The sequence below is a fragment of the Pseudomyrmex gracilis genome, unplaced genomic scaffold (assembly GCF_002006095.1).
Source record: "Pseudomyrmex gracilis isolate BER0280 unplaced genomic scaffold, ASM200609v1 scaffold_553, whole genome shotgun sequence".
In the NCBI taxonomy this organism is placed as follows: domain Eukaryota; kingdom Metazoa; phylum Arthropoda; class Insecta; order Hymenoptera; family Formicidae; genus Pseudomyrmex; species Pseudomyrmex gracilis.
The window spans coordinates 60,515-74,039 of NW_018021137.1; the positions used below are offsets into that span (position 1 = coordinate 60,515).

Genomic DNA, 13,525 nt, shown 5'->3' on the forward strand with positions numbered 1-13,525 from the left:
AATCGTACTGTGGTCAAACGGAACACGCCCGAAAATATGTACTCTTGAGTATGTTGTTTTACTTAATATATACAATATATGTATATATATATATACATACACATATATATTAGGGGTAATAGCAGTATCGTAATCGTTTGTGGGTAGGTAAAAGGTATTATATTGAGTCAAAAAGTCTTTTATTACTTTGCAAGTCCCGCAATAATTACCAAGATGTTAATTAATAACAATCCACGAATAAGTGTGCATCTATGTACGTGAAACAGCCTAGCGTTTCGCGCGCTTAGAATTGTCATTCCCATGACAACGGAATTAGAAGAATTCATATATAGTAAAATATATTTTGTTATACTTGTCTTATTCTGTTGTCATGGGCGTAACAACGTGACCGCGCGAAACACTGAGCTCTTATTTTGCTCGTGGATGCATGCTCATTCGCGGATTATTATTTATGAACATCTCGGTAATTATTGCGAATCTTGCAAAGTTGTACAGAACTTTTCTATTCAGTATAATCTCTTTTATTAGCCTACAAGCGGTGATGCGATTATTACCGGACATTTTGCCTTTATATATGATAATTTTAAGGCAAAGCTTTAAATGCATTACTACAATCAAATATTTTTTTTCAGCATTACCACAGAAATACTAACCACATCATTTCAACGTCAAAAGTAGTACTACAATGATGGGCAGAAGAACTATGACCAGAAAAGTGTGAAACAGCAAAACTAATTTGATTTGTGCAGTATGATCTCTGTTAACAAGGTATACCTTATCTTTTGTGATGATAACAGAAGAAGACATCTCAAACTTCCACCAAAGTTACACAAATTAAATAGTTTTCTATATTGATATTAGTTTTTAAGAAAAAATACATATAATTTGTTGTTTTTAACAAACGCTAATATAAAAAAAATTCATAGGTTTTTTTTTTTACGTAGAGTTTTATTATTTTTAAGACATACATTGTGATAGTAAAATAGAAATGTATTTTGTGATACAAAGTGCAAATTTATTTGTTTTATGTGTACATTGTATACAGATAAACAGAGAATAATTTTTAGTTAAAATATCGAACGTAAAGTCTATGATTGTAGGATAACATTATTTTTATACTGTTGCATTAAGCTGCCAAAGAAAGACTGTACTTATGTATTTGGAACATATTGATATGAGTGTGTGATATTACATATTATATAAAGTCTGAAGTAGAACAAGAAAAAAACGTGCACATATTACTGTTACGTCCTGGACTTCACGGGCTCTTTCATTTTGCAACGGAATATAATTATTAAGTCTAACGATAATTCTAGGAAATAATTCTTGTAACGAATTCCTGGAAAGAGAAACGAGGGCCAACCGAGATAAGATAGACAAGTCCGAACTGGGTGCCATGTTATAAACAAACCTACCCGGACGTCATATTATAAACAAAATCTAACCGGTATAGATGAGCAAAAGTTATTGCCCCTCAGAAAGGAATGCGATGAACAAAGACTCTCTGTACGCAAGCTACGCGCTCGGAAATTTTGGGCATGACGCAGCGGCTCTCGCGACTCTGGAAAGGAAATCGAAAATCAAGGGGCTAGAGTTGCGACTCGCACATAAATAAGATAGGCCGCATACCGATAAGCGAGATCTAAACGCACGATGATCCTATCGATCCGGAGAATCGAACGAAAGGGGAAAAGGTCTTTGCTTCGGCGGTCAACGAACGAAGGGGCGAAATTTCGAGAAAAGACGATAGAGAAGGGGAGATCAACCCGCAGGTATAAAAGCCCTGGATGCTCGATCGAGCATTCATTCATTCTGGCATTCATTCTTTCATTCTTGCATTCATTAATCAGTACGCAGTTTTCCAACACAGTTCGATCTTCAGAGTATAGCTTTTCGCGATAGAGTCAGTGATTAACAATCAATCGGTCAATCAGTTTGCATCAAAGAAATTTCGCAAACTTTTCATTCGTCGAACTTGCTGAGAGTGCCACCGACTTCCCTTGCGATCATCCCCGAGCAGCGCGAATCCAAGCGAAACAACTACGACCAATCATCGAGCAACTCTGCCAATTTCCAGCATCGCTATCACCAAAGTATATCACCGAGTACATTGTAAGTCTCACTAATACAGACTCATACACCTTTTGCATTTCAATATGAGCAGCAGTCAAGATCATCAATTTTTACAACCAATTCTAATTCTTGATACACAACGTAATGTAATGATTTCGAGTACCGTAATAACAATCGTGAACATTTATCCAAACAACAATTCAATGATAGTGATTTACTCTTAATTAATTATCTCGATTTGCTACTCATAGTCAAATGAACAGCGCCTATGTTAAAATAGAATCTTCCGAACAATAGACCCTCTCATTTTACGATCTCTTGCGGAGACGGATCCGACCGACGACTCCTAACTAACTAGTGTCAGTGTATTTTGACAAGAAATGATTTCTCGTAAAACCACTCCGGACTTAAGATTCTCTATTAACTTCAATCCAGCTCAATAATCTCGATGTCACTACAACAAACCATTCCGCCGCTTGTTGTGCGCCAATTTTTGTAAAGAAAAGGTTAAGAAAGGTGAGGCCATTGAGCAATGTGATGAGACATCACTGTCATTGCTCAATGACCTGGGCAGGTTGCAGAAAGGAAGCAGTTCTAGGAAGAACTGCTGGCTGCCACCGGGTGCGACACATCGCCGCATTGTCCGAAGTGCAACGCAGCATGTGTCGACACCGGCACCGGTAACTAGCACGGCCGTTGCTAGGACCGGTGGGCCTGCTAAATCAACGCGATCGATCTACTATAAATCGATCGCGCGGATGAAGCAGAGGGGAGACCGTGATTAGACTGCTAGCTCACTGTGTGGCTCCGCAAGCCGGAGAGTTTACCGCAGTGAGATACAGCCGTGTAAGATACAGAAGGAGTTGTAATCGGAGAAATAAAAGATAAGAATACAAGTTCGTGTTCTGAACTTCATTTTGACCACCCGACCTTCCTCGACATCCAACACGCTTGTAACGATACGCGGAGATCTTTTTAATAATAATCGATATAAAACACGAATCGTCGTACCTGAACTGTACGTGCCAAATTGAAGCAAATTCATGCGGAGTCTACTTATGTTTTCCTTCAGTTATTATTATTGTTTTAACAATCTATTTGAATAAACAATTATGTTAATATTTTCATAACAAAATTCGGCTTTAATTAATTTAACTCTTATGGATCTCGTCTAACTAACAAACTACTACTAGTAAACCACACTCAATTAACAACCCGTTTATTTCTCGTTAAATCGCGTGATTCCGTCCTTGGTAATTGAGACTCGCGTCTTAGACTTAAAAAGGAACCGACGAGTGAGAATACGTTAGACAGAGAAAATCGGGTAACCCCGTTGCCCTGTCTGCGTTGCCGAACTGTCTCGCTTGACCCGCGCATTCCTGACTTCCTTCTTTGTGTCAGTGTGCCGGGATAGACTTCACGTTCGCTTGAATGTGTCAGTGCGTCTGTTGCGTACTACCACTAATGCCCGACCGTAACCATAGGCTCAGGACGTAACATTACTGAGCATCTTACGTGCACTATTACCTACTATATTTTTTTATCAGCATGAGTTATAAAAATATCAATTTTATTACATTAATATTCTCAGAAAGTAAAGAGATACTAAATTTATATGACTCGCAGCACTTAATTATCGATATGATTAAGAAATATTTGTATGTTTATAAAAAAATAATAAGTGTGGAAAAAGACATTGTCTTCTCTTGCTTTACAAACAATATTCCTATCTACATCATATTTGTAAACTCTAATTTTTATGGAAATGATTTTAATATATTTTCTAATACCTGATAATTATTTTTAAACTAAGATATATACATATATATTGTGATGTGACACTTTTTGTGTTTGTCACAAGGATGCATTTCCGGCACAGGAGGCGATGGGCTCGCGTTTCCCCACTATTTGAGGGAGAGCAGCTCATTAGATTGCGTAGCGCAGGCGAATGCGCTTACTTTGGGTTTGAGTTTGTATTTTTGCGTATTGTAATATGCCGCTCGGCGGCTATTTTGTAACTTATTTTCAGCGTAAAGAGAGCAACACACTCTACGTGACCGGCAGGAGAAGAGCGAGAAAGAGAGTAGATAGAGACCTTTAACTACCCAGCAAACAATTTCTGACTGCGCAGACCTTGGCAACAGAAACTGTGTGCAGAAACGCTACAGTACGGAAACATGCTTTGGTGTTGCCAAAACTGTTAGCACATAGAGACGAAAAACGCAACAACTCTGTTGGCACATACATGAGATTATTGCGGCCAAAATGATTCCATATATGTTAGTGAAATTGATAACAAATAGATGGTCGATAGCAAGCAGATCTGCTTTAGCAATACTGTGACCAATCAGTCCGCAACACTGTATGAGCATCTGTTTATGACAAAACGTTGACCGGTGACGCGCCGTAGCATCTCCCGCTCGTTGCGCCCGCCGGCCAACACCAAGGTGTCGTCCGCGTTGCACACCAACGAGCACCCCGGCGGGAGGGGGATGCGGAGGACCGCATCGTAACCCACGTTCCAGAGTAACGGCCCCAGGACAGAGCCCTGCGGAACCCCACAGGTTACCCTGTGGGACCTAACCTTCCCGTCTGCGCACGGAACCGGACAAACCTGTTGGACAAGTAACTGTCCAGCACCGCGCACAGATACACGGGGAAGCCCCATCACCGTGCGGCCCTTTGAATGGCCCCCCACGAGAGGGTATTGAATGCGTTGCGCACGTCAAGACTGATTGCCACGCACTGTCCACTCTTCCGCGTAAATCCCTCCGCGACGCCTTGGAAACGCTGTATAGCGTCCACCATGGATAGTCTGGGACGGAATCCAAACTGCTCCGGCGATAGGCCACCTCGCCTCTCCAGGCTCTCTTCAATTCGGCGGGCTACTACCCGCTCGAATAGCTTGCCCAGTTTTGCAAGCAAGCAGATGGGACTGTACGACGGTGCCGCTCCAGCCTGTACCGGCTTGGGTATCAAGATCAGTTTGGCCTGGCGCCAAACACCGGGGAAGGCTCCCTCTTTAAGGCACTTGTTAAAACACCGGATCAGGCGATCCGGTGCTAACGCCGCAACTCGTGCCCACACCGGGCACATAAGACCATCCAGTCCCGGTGCGGTTTTTCGCCCCGCCATCTTGCGCACGACGGACTTTAGTTCGTCCGCCGTGACGGCGTAGCCTTCTCTCCACGGGATTCGGCCATCCACTCCCGAGGGACCCCCGTCGCGAGTGGGAAACAAACCCTCCATCGCGCGTATCACCTCCTCGACCTCCATCATTTCGGTGGTGGGGGGTCCCGCTGACCGCAGCCTGGACAGAACGATCTTATAGGGCATGCCCCAAGGGTCCTTGTCCAGGGTTGCGGTCAGCTCTTCCCACGTGAACTTTTTCGCAGCGGCAATCGCCTTCCGCAGTTCTCGCTGCGCCTCCCGAAGCCTTATGCGGAGCATCTCTACTGCACCAGGTCGGTGGTGAAGCCGCACACGCGCTCGAGTGTACTCGCGGCGGTGCATAACGCACCTTCGCCGCAAGTCCGCGATTTCCTCGCTCCACCAGTAGGTGGACTTGCGATCTACTGTGCCGCGAACCCTCGGCATTGACGTGTCGCACGCGTCGATGGCAGTTCGGGTGAGCCACGCCGCCTCCCTTTCAGCGTCCCAGTCCGGGGCCATGGGGTTTCCCCATACCGCCCCAACCACTGCGGCCTCAAACCGGTTGAGGTCCTACTCTTTGATCTTCCAGCGAGGGAACATTGCCGGTCGAGCTCTCGGAGCCCCTCCCCCCCCGACCACCGGCCACCCCGAAGGTGATGTAGCGGTAGTCGGAGAGGGACTCGCTCCTAGCGAGCACTCGCCATCCTCGCACCAGCGGCAAGACACTCGCGGAGCCCCAGGAGAGGTCGACAATGGACGTCCCCTGGGGGCGCACACATGTCGGAGCCCGACCCGCGTTTAAAACGTACAGGCCAAGCTCGACCGCCCACCTATCGACCTCGTGGCTTCTTCTATCTGTGCGAGGACAACCCCAGGTACTGGACTTGGCATTAAAGTCGCCAAGTACCAGCACCGAATCTCCTCCCACCCATCGGATGCTGTCCGCGAAGGCCCCTAGCCCCTCGCGGAAGTCGACCGCGTACATGCTCGGTGGGAAATAGCAGGCAAAAAGAGCTACCCGCCCCCAACGAACCGCCACAAATCCGTGGCCTCTTTCGAGGACTCCGCGCATGGGTCGGTTGCCCGGACGGGTGAACCACGTAACTGCCGCCCTGTTGTCCAAGTCCCCGGCCCAAGCCGGGGAGTCCGGGACTCTATGTGGCTCCGCAATGGCCAGGACTCCTGCCCTCTCTTTCCGCAGAACCTGGAGTGCCAGGGCCTGCGCTGGACCGCTATGGTTCACATTAATTTGTAGAACCCGGTCCATGTTCTATTTCCATGGCCTCGCCATGGTCCGCCGTCCTCCGTACGGCGCCGTTGCTCCCTTTGGGAGGGGCACAAGTACCGCTGCGGTCCACCTCGTTTCTGCACGCCTGCCGGACATGGCCAAATTCCAGGCATCTGAAGCACTGGAGTTTGCGGCCCGGCAGGAGTGCCATTCGCGCGCTGGACCAGCCCACACGAAGGCGGCCCGAGCCGGCCAGCTTGGCGGCCACCTCGTATGGGCAGCGGGCCCAAGTCATCCCGAGACGATCCCGGCCCTGAGTGATCGGGCCCACCGTTACATCGGGACGACGGCACGTTCCAAAGTCGCCCGATGCAATCCGCTCCTGGATGTTGGCCGGCGAGATCGAAACATCAAGGCCGACGATTCTTACTTCTCCTCGCCGAATCGGCCTGGTGACGTTGGCTTTTCCCCGGAGAATCGGGGCAAGTGCCTCAGCCAGAGCGTCCGCCTTGGCTGCCCCATCAACTCCGGGGATCTCGACAAGGATACCTCTTGCCTGATGCGGGTATCTTTGATTCCCAAGTCAGGAAGAGAGACTTTCTCCTTGGCGAGCCTCATAATATTAGCGTAAGACGCCTGCTCACCCTCTCCTTCCGCCTGTGCACTCCGGATGGCCACCGCCGCCGGACGACCTCTTCGCCGGCGACACGTGCCCTTGTGGTGGTTGCCGTCCTCTCGACGGCTGACGCTGTGAGGGTCCCGAGGCGGATGCTCGAAGGCCTCCACCAAAAGCCCGTCTACTGACCGGGGCTCGCGCGGTTTGGACGGTGTTGTCCTCTTTTTTGCGCATCTGCCCCTCCTTATTCTGCGCTTTGGCGCGGCGGCGTGTAACAATTGCCCATTCCTCTCCCTTTCTTTTCGAGGTGGAGGGATCTACGCTTGGCTGCAGGATGGAAGCACCCCCCTGGCGGGTTACCCGTCAGAGCCGGCGTGGTTCTCGCGCCTCTTCTCCTTCCTGTCTCGCGCTGGGGCAAGGCCACCCAAGGGATTGGATCGCCCGTCGATGGCCCCGCCATCGGTGACGGTGGCTGCGCTTCAGCGCCTTCCTCCTCTTCTCCCTTCCGTCCTCCGACGCGTCACGGAGGATCTTGCTCAAGAGGGCCTTCATCTTCTTTATTTCATCTGCAACTATGGATTTCACGGTGGTTCGAAGATCCATGTTGCCTTCCTCCCGCACAACCCTTGGTCCGTCGATGACCCTGGCGGTCCCTTGCACCTTGGGTCTCACCGCCGGGGGGATAATGGTCCCCGGTGGGAGAGCCGTGATGAATGTGATGACAGAGGAGGGATCCGTTTGGATTGCCATCTCCCTGCCCATCGGCCTCTGAGGTGGAAGAAAGAGCGCGGCGACTTGCACGTCTGAGCGCAAATGGTGCACCTCTTCCAGGAGCCGGTTGTGCTCTTCCTCCAGATGGCGAAGCCTGGTTTTCGCCTGCTCCGCATCGTTCTTGTAACGGAGCCGCCGTGTTATGCGCGGCTCGCCCGGCCTTCCGCCTGCCGGACAGCTCGGTCAGACCAGGATTCGGGTGAGGGGAAGGAAGAGATTGCGACACGTTCGGTTTGCTGCTGTAACTCAATAATAATATATTCTGAAAACTACGTTATGTACAATGTCTTAGTGACGTGGGCTCGGAGCCCTTACGGTCCGGCGGTTCCGCGGCCTGTGATTGGTGCGCGCTTACTATCGCTAGTCGGTTGCGGCTGGCGCGGAAACGGGACGGGAACTTACTTGCTAAGAAGGCATATATAATGCCGGGATAACGCGGGGCTCGAGGCCTTGGCGGATGAACGGTTCGCGGCCCGTAATTGGTGCGCGCGTACGGTCGCGGGTCGGTCTCTGCCGACGCGGTTACGAAACAGAATCTTACTGACTAAGAGGGAACATAGTTACAATACCAAGCCGACGCGGGGCTCGAAGCCCTTACAAGTTAACGGTTCGCGGTCTGTGATTGGCGCGGACGTACGGTCGCTTATCGGTCTTGGCCAATGCGGGAACGGGACGGAAACTTACTTGCTAAGACAGGAGGGACGCGAGTATATACAGCGAGGGGTATTCGGTTACGGGGACGCGGTTACGCGGGTCGGCGTCGGAGACGCGGTGCGCGGGCGCGTAGGGTCGTGGCACAACGTGGTGCACGCGGTCGGCGGGTCAGGGCGGCTACGAAGTAGCGAGAGATGTCCGGGTACGCCGTGAGAACGGCGGTTTCGGTGCGCCGTGAGAACGGCGGTTTCGATGAGCCGTGAAAACGGCTTTCGGCGGGCCGTGAGAACGGCCGAGGGGACGGTCGGTGTACCTGGGCCAATGCCCCGGGCACGGTCGGTGCGGGAACCTTCCGAGTCAGCACCTCGGAGAGGCTAGGATGGGCTGCCCGAGTCAACACCTCGGGAGGTAACGGTCAGGATTCCCCCTGAGTCAACACCTCGGGAAGGAAGGATCGGGTTTTCCGAGTCAAACACCTCGGGGGAGACGTCGCTGGCTCGAGTCAGCTCCTCGAGCGGGTAATATCGGGGCACGGGTGTCTTCCCGAGTCAGCACCTCGGGAAGAAGGAGTTTTTATTCCAAGTCAGCACCTCGAAGATCGGAAAGCGGAATACTTCGAGTCAGCGCCTCGAAGGTAAGTTGTCGGTTCTGAGTCAGCACCTCGGAGACCTGGGAGCGCTTCCGAGTCAACACCTCAGAGAGCAGGATGGGAAAGGAATGGTGGTCGGAGCCGGTTTCGCTCGCGTTATATACCCGGCGACGGCCCGAGCTCGGTCCGGGGCGCGGTGGGCGGTGCGCACAAGCCCGCGAGTGGGGCTCTGCGCCGGCGCGGTACGATTTGCGGTCGCGGCGCTTGCGGTCCCTAGATTTAGGGCGCGTTCCCATGAGTCGGGACAAAGTGCACATGTTGTAGCACTTTCGGTGCGGTCTAACGGCTACTTGTGGACTGGTAATAAACCTATTACTTCCGTTTACAATACCTTTTATTCAAAATAATTATGTATATGTATATATGTATATGCGGTGACGGGTTGTCCCGTCACATTCTCAGCCGCATAGATGCGCATTTGTAGAGTACTGTCACCTGCTTCCTCTGCGCATTTATATGCAGCGCTTCAACAGCACTAACGACCTCGTTCGCGAAGGCATTAAAGTCTCGCTGGAAACTGCCTTTGAGGTTGCCGCACCTGCGTATCTGGTTTTTAAATTTTTCCGCCTTGGCCTGCATCACAACCACGATATTCTGAGCTGGCTTGGAATACCATTCGGAGTCCATCTCCTGCTCAAATGCAAATAGAAGGCCCTCCGATTTGCTACTGCCAAGGCGCGCGATTTTCCGCTTGCGCGCGTTTATGGCAAAACTGGGCAGCTCTTTGGCAACGGTATTCTGCTGCTTTTCTCTTCTGCGCCGTCGCTCTCTCCGCGAGGGGCCTGGCGAATCCGCTTTGCTCTCCATGTTGTCGTCATCCGAAATCGAGATGATCGCGCTGGAGCCTCCTGTCGCGGCCTTAGATGCCTTGCCGCGTTTTATCTTTTTGCCCGCCTTGTTTTGCCCAACTCCGGATGTAGTCGGAGAAGGGGATAGCAAGAATCGGCTCCTCATAATATCGGCCGCCCTTAAGCGAGCATCCTCATCTGTCGACGAGTCCACCATAAGAGGAGCAGCAAGCGCCTCCTGTGTCGCGCCGCGACTGCCCTTTTCGGAGCCCTGGCTGGCATTCATAGCGTCATCTTCCGGAAGCACCAGGTACCAAAACCTCCCAAGATCGCTATCCGCAGAAGCATTGGAGACAGGATCGCCTGCGTCGCACGATCCTGCCAACCCCTCGTATGATACGGGGGCAGGGCCTTGACCACCGAACTGCCGGGACCTGGGTGTCCGGTCACCCTGGTCCGGTAAAAGTATCTCCTGTGTACTGTCCATCATAATGATTTTAAGGGGATTTAATTTCGGAGTGATCTTTTCCTAGACCGGTTGACATACAAGCCTAACAAGCCCGGCCTGCCTGGATTTGAATTCAGGGTTTACTCCCCTAGTCCGATTGCACCGTGGCTGACGGGGTCGGACGTCCCCGGACTTGAAGTCAAGGTTGTCTCCTCTATCCCAGTTGCTCCGGCATCAAGGGCTAACGAAGCTCGGAACTCCAGGTTTTTGTTCGAGGTTTTCCTTCCTCTATTCCCTCTCTTAGTACGGGAGCTCGGGGAAGGGCCTTCTTGGCAAGGGTGATCCTGCCAGGGACTCAACGGAGTCCCCGCCAGTGTAGCCCCTTCCCTTCACCGCTCCCAAGCCCGGCCACCACGACAAGGTGGAAGGAAATCGGCCGGGAAAAAGTGATACAGGCCTCATCTCCATCTATAGAAAGAGGCCTCCATCCCGATGTCTCCCCCTATTTTCCTACACCGAGAGGAGACCCTAGCATACACTATCTCAATCCCCGGAACACGTTTCCAGGGATATGGTAGGCGCACGCGTGCTGCATCACGGTAGTTTATAGTGAAACGATGCAGTGCTCTCACTCAGCGGACGCCTGTATTGATGGCCAGACCGCCCATGTCCCGTGCGTCACCCGTCGTGTGCCCCCGACACCACCGTGCGCCTCCTGCGCGGTGTCCCCGGCACACGGCGAGACCTCCACCCCCCGGCGAGGTAAGAGATGGAGAGCCAGCGATCCCGGGCGCCTCCGGTGGTTCCACCAAACCACCGGCGCGACCGAGGACCGACAACAACACAGGGGTAAGCAAGCCCAAACCACCGGTCAAGCCACGCTAGAAGTTCGGAAACATTTTGCCATGCTGCAAGATGTCTCCGGCCGCGGGCCGTTCTCCGATTGTTTATACAGGGTGAGACGGATCCCTGTCGTGGTCACAATACCCTTCCAGACCGGTCTTTCCGGTTCTCGTGACCTCTACCCGTGTCCCTGCTTCCGAGTTTTTATACAGGGAGAAGCAGATCCCTGTTGGAGAATGTGTGGCATCGTGTTCTCCCCGCATGTTCAAGTGGGAGAACAAGTGCCTATCCACTCTCTCCTACCTACCCTACCCGTATTGCATCTCCGAGTTTTAGACTAGGGGGAGTGCGCACCCCTGTTGGCCGATGTGTGACATCGGAGTCCCATGTTCCGGGATATCCGCATCTATCCACCTCCCCTACCCGTGTCCCCGCCTCCGAGTTTTTATACGAGGGGGAAGGCGGACCCCTGTTTACTGAGGAAACGCTGCTGAAAGGCCCTCCGAGAACCAGTAGGATTCCTCAACAACGTCCCCCCGTCTTTCGCGTTTAAGTCTATATCCCTCCCAAGTTCTAATCGCGTCGCGACCTACCCGTCCTCCCCGGCTTCCTATTTTTTTTAGCATGGGGGAGGTCGACCCCTGTGCCCATCCCAACCGCGACTTTCGAGTTTTCCAAGGGAAGGTTCGACCCCTGTTGAGAGATGTGTGGCATCCGGACTTGCCCGCATGTTCTGGTGGCAAGTCCGGCGCCTAAGCTTCCTGCATCCATCTCCCCCTGCCCGTGTCCCTGCTTCCGAGTTTTTAGCTAGGGGGAAAGCAGACCCCTGCTGGCCGATGTGTGACACCGGGACCCCATAAATGAGGGCGATGTCGATCCATCTCCACCTACCCGTTCTATGCCTTTTTTCACTAGGGGAAGGCAAGCCCCTGTTGGCCGGTGTGCGGCATCAGAGCTCCCGACGAGTAAGAACCCGCGCCTATCCACCGCCCCTACCCGTGTCCCTATCTCCGAGTTTTTATACGAGGGGGAAGACAGACCCCTGTTGGTGAGATGCATAGACATTCGAACTCCGGATCACGCCAGCGGATCCAGAGTCCATCTGCCATGCATTCCCCGCTTGCCCGTCCTAACATGATCGCCGTATAGAGACGTCGGTTCTTCCGCATGCGCACACCGATATGCACGGATGCATTGGCCCGATAGCGTCTCTTTCCTCAGGAGACGGTATTCCCTGGGTAACACGCCCTAGTGCAGGTAGACGGTATCCCTGCACTCCTACCCGGGCCTCTCATTGTAGAGGCAAAGCTATCTAGAGGGGGAGATGACCGTCCCAGGGGGCTCTGCCCGTTCTTTGCCCAGAAGGTCACTCCGCCCTTGGCCCCCCCGATGGGGCGTAGCTGGTCCTTCAGACTCAGGGATCCCGGAGCTACTCACTGACAGATCTTTTTTCCTCCAGCCAGCTCTTCCAGGAGGATCCCGCTACTCCTAGGTGGGCAAGCTAGTCTCGCCCCTTCAAGGAGAGAGAACGACTCCCGCCCGGCCGCACTTCGGCTTTAGAGTATCTCTACCCCCGGTCTACTACCCGCCGTTCTTCCGACGGTCTTCGAACCGTGACCTTTGTGCCCGTAGCAGAAGTTGGGTCTCCCATCCGAAGCCCAGAAGTGCCCAACGAACGATCCGGACACTCCTGCTCGAAACCAGAGCCCCGTTGGCCACCGGAGGGGTACTCTGGTGTTACCAGCTCTCACCACGTAGAGGTGGGGATGGCTTATGAACCCGGTGGTTCTTTGAGTGCCTGTGTGAAACAAACCTCGACCATCGGTCATTGGTAACGTTTCCAGACTATGAGGTTGTATCTGTGGATTGTAATCGACATGATGGAGGAGTTGCCTTGGTAATTGCTCAAACCATTAAGTTCCAACTTATCTCCGACTCAGATATTACTGATTTGTGCAAATCAAATTCAGTTGAAGTTATCGTAGCCAAATTAATGTTACCTAATAGTCGGCTTCTTTACGTCTTTTCTGTGTACAGTCCACCTCGCAGGTCTAGTGCGTACACTGACGCTATGTTCTGGTCGTCTTTTCTTCAGCTAAGCTCTAAGTTTGAACCGGCTCTGATTTGTGGAGATTTTAATGGAAAAAGCCCTTGTTGGGGTGGCCCTTCGACCCGCACAGACGTTGAAGGACGCAAGTTGGAACTAGCCATCACTAATTCTGTCTGGTCTGTTTTGAATAACGGCGATAGAACGTGGTCTTCATCTGACCTTTCCAACGAATCGACGCTAGATATCACTTTG

At 51.8% G+C, this 13,525-nt stretch overlaps 2 protein-coding genes across 2 annotated transcripts in view; one reads left to right on the forward strand and one right to left on the reverse strand.

The window, feature by feature from the left end:
* Positions 1-4,065, forward strand: part of LOC109861055 — an 8,288-nt gene extending 4,223 nt beyond the window's left edge. The window contains exon 5 of the mRNA XM_020440540.1: positions 3,935-4,065. Coding sequence (XP_020296129.1) covers positions 3,935-4,065 — 131 coding nt within the window. The remainder of the gene's footprint in view (positions 1-3,934) is intronic.
* Positions 4,066-5,779: 1,714 nt separating this feature from the next.
* LOC109861057 lies at positions 5,780-6,493 on the reverse strand. The gene has a single exon (XM_020440541.1). The coding sequence runs from the start codon at positions 6,491-6,493 to the stop codon at positions 5,780-5,782; it is 714 nt and encodes a 237-aa protein (XP_020296130.1).
* Positions 6,494-13,525: the final 7,032 nt, after the last annotated feature.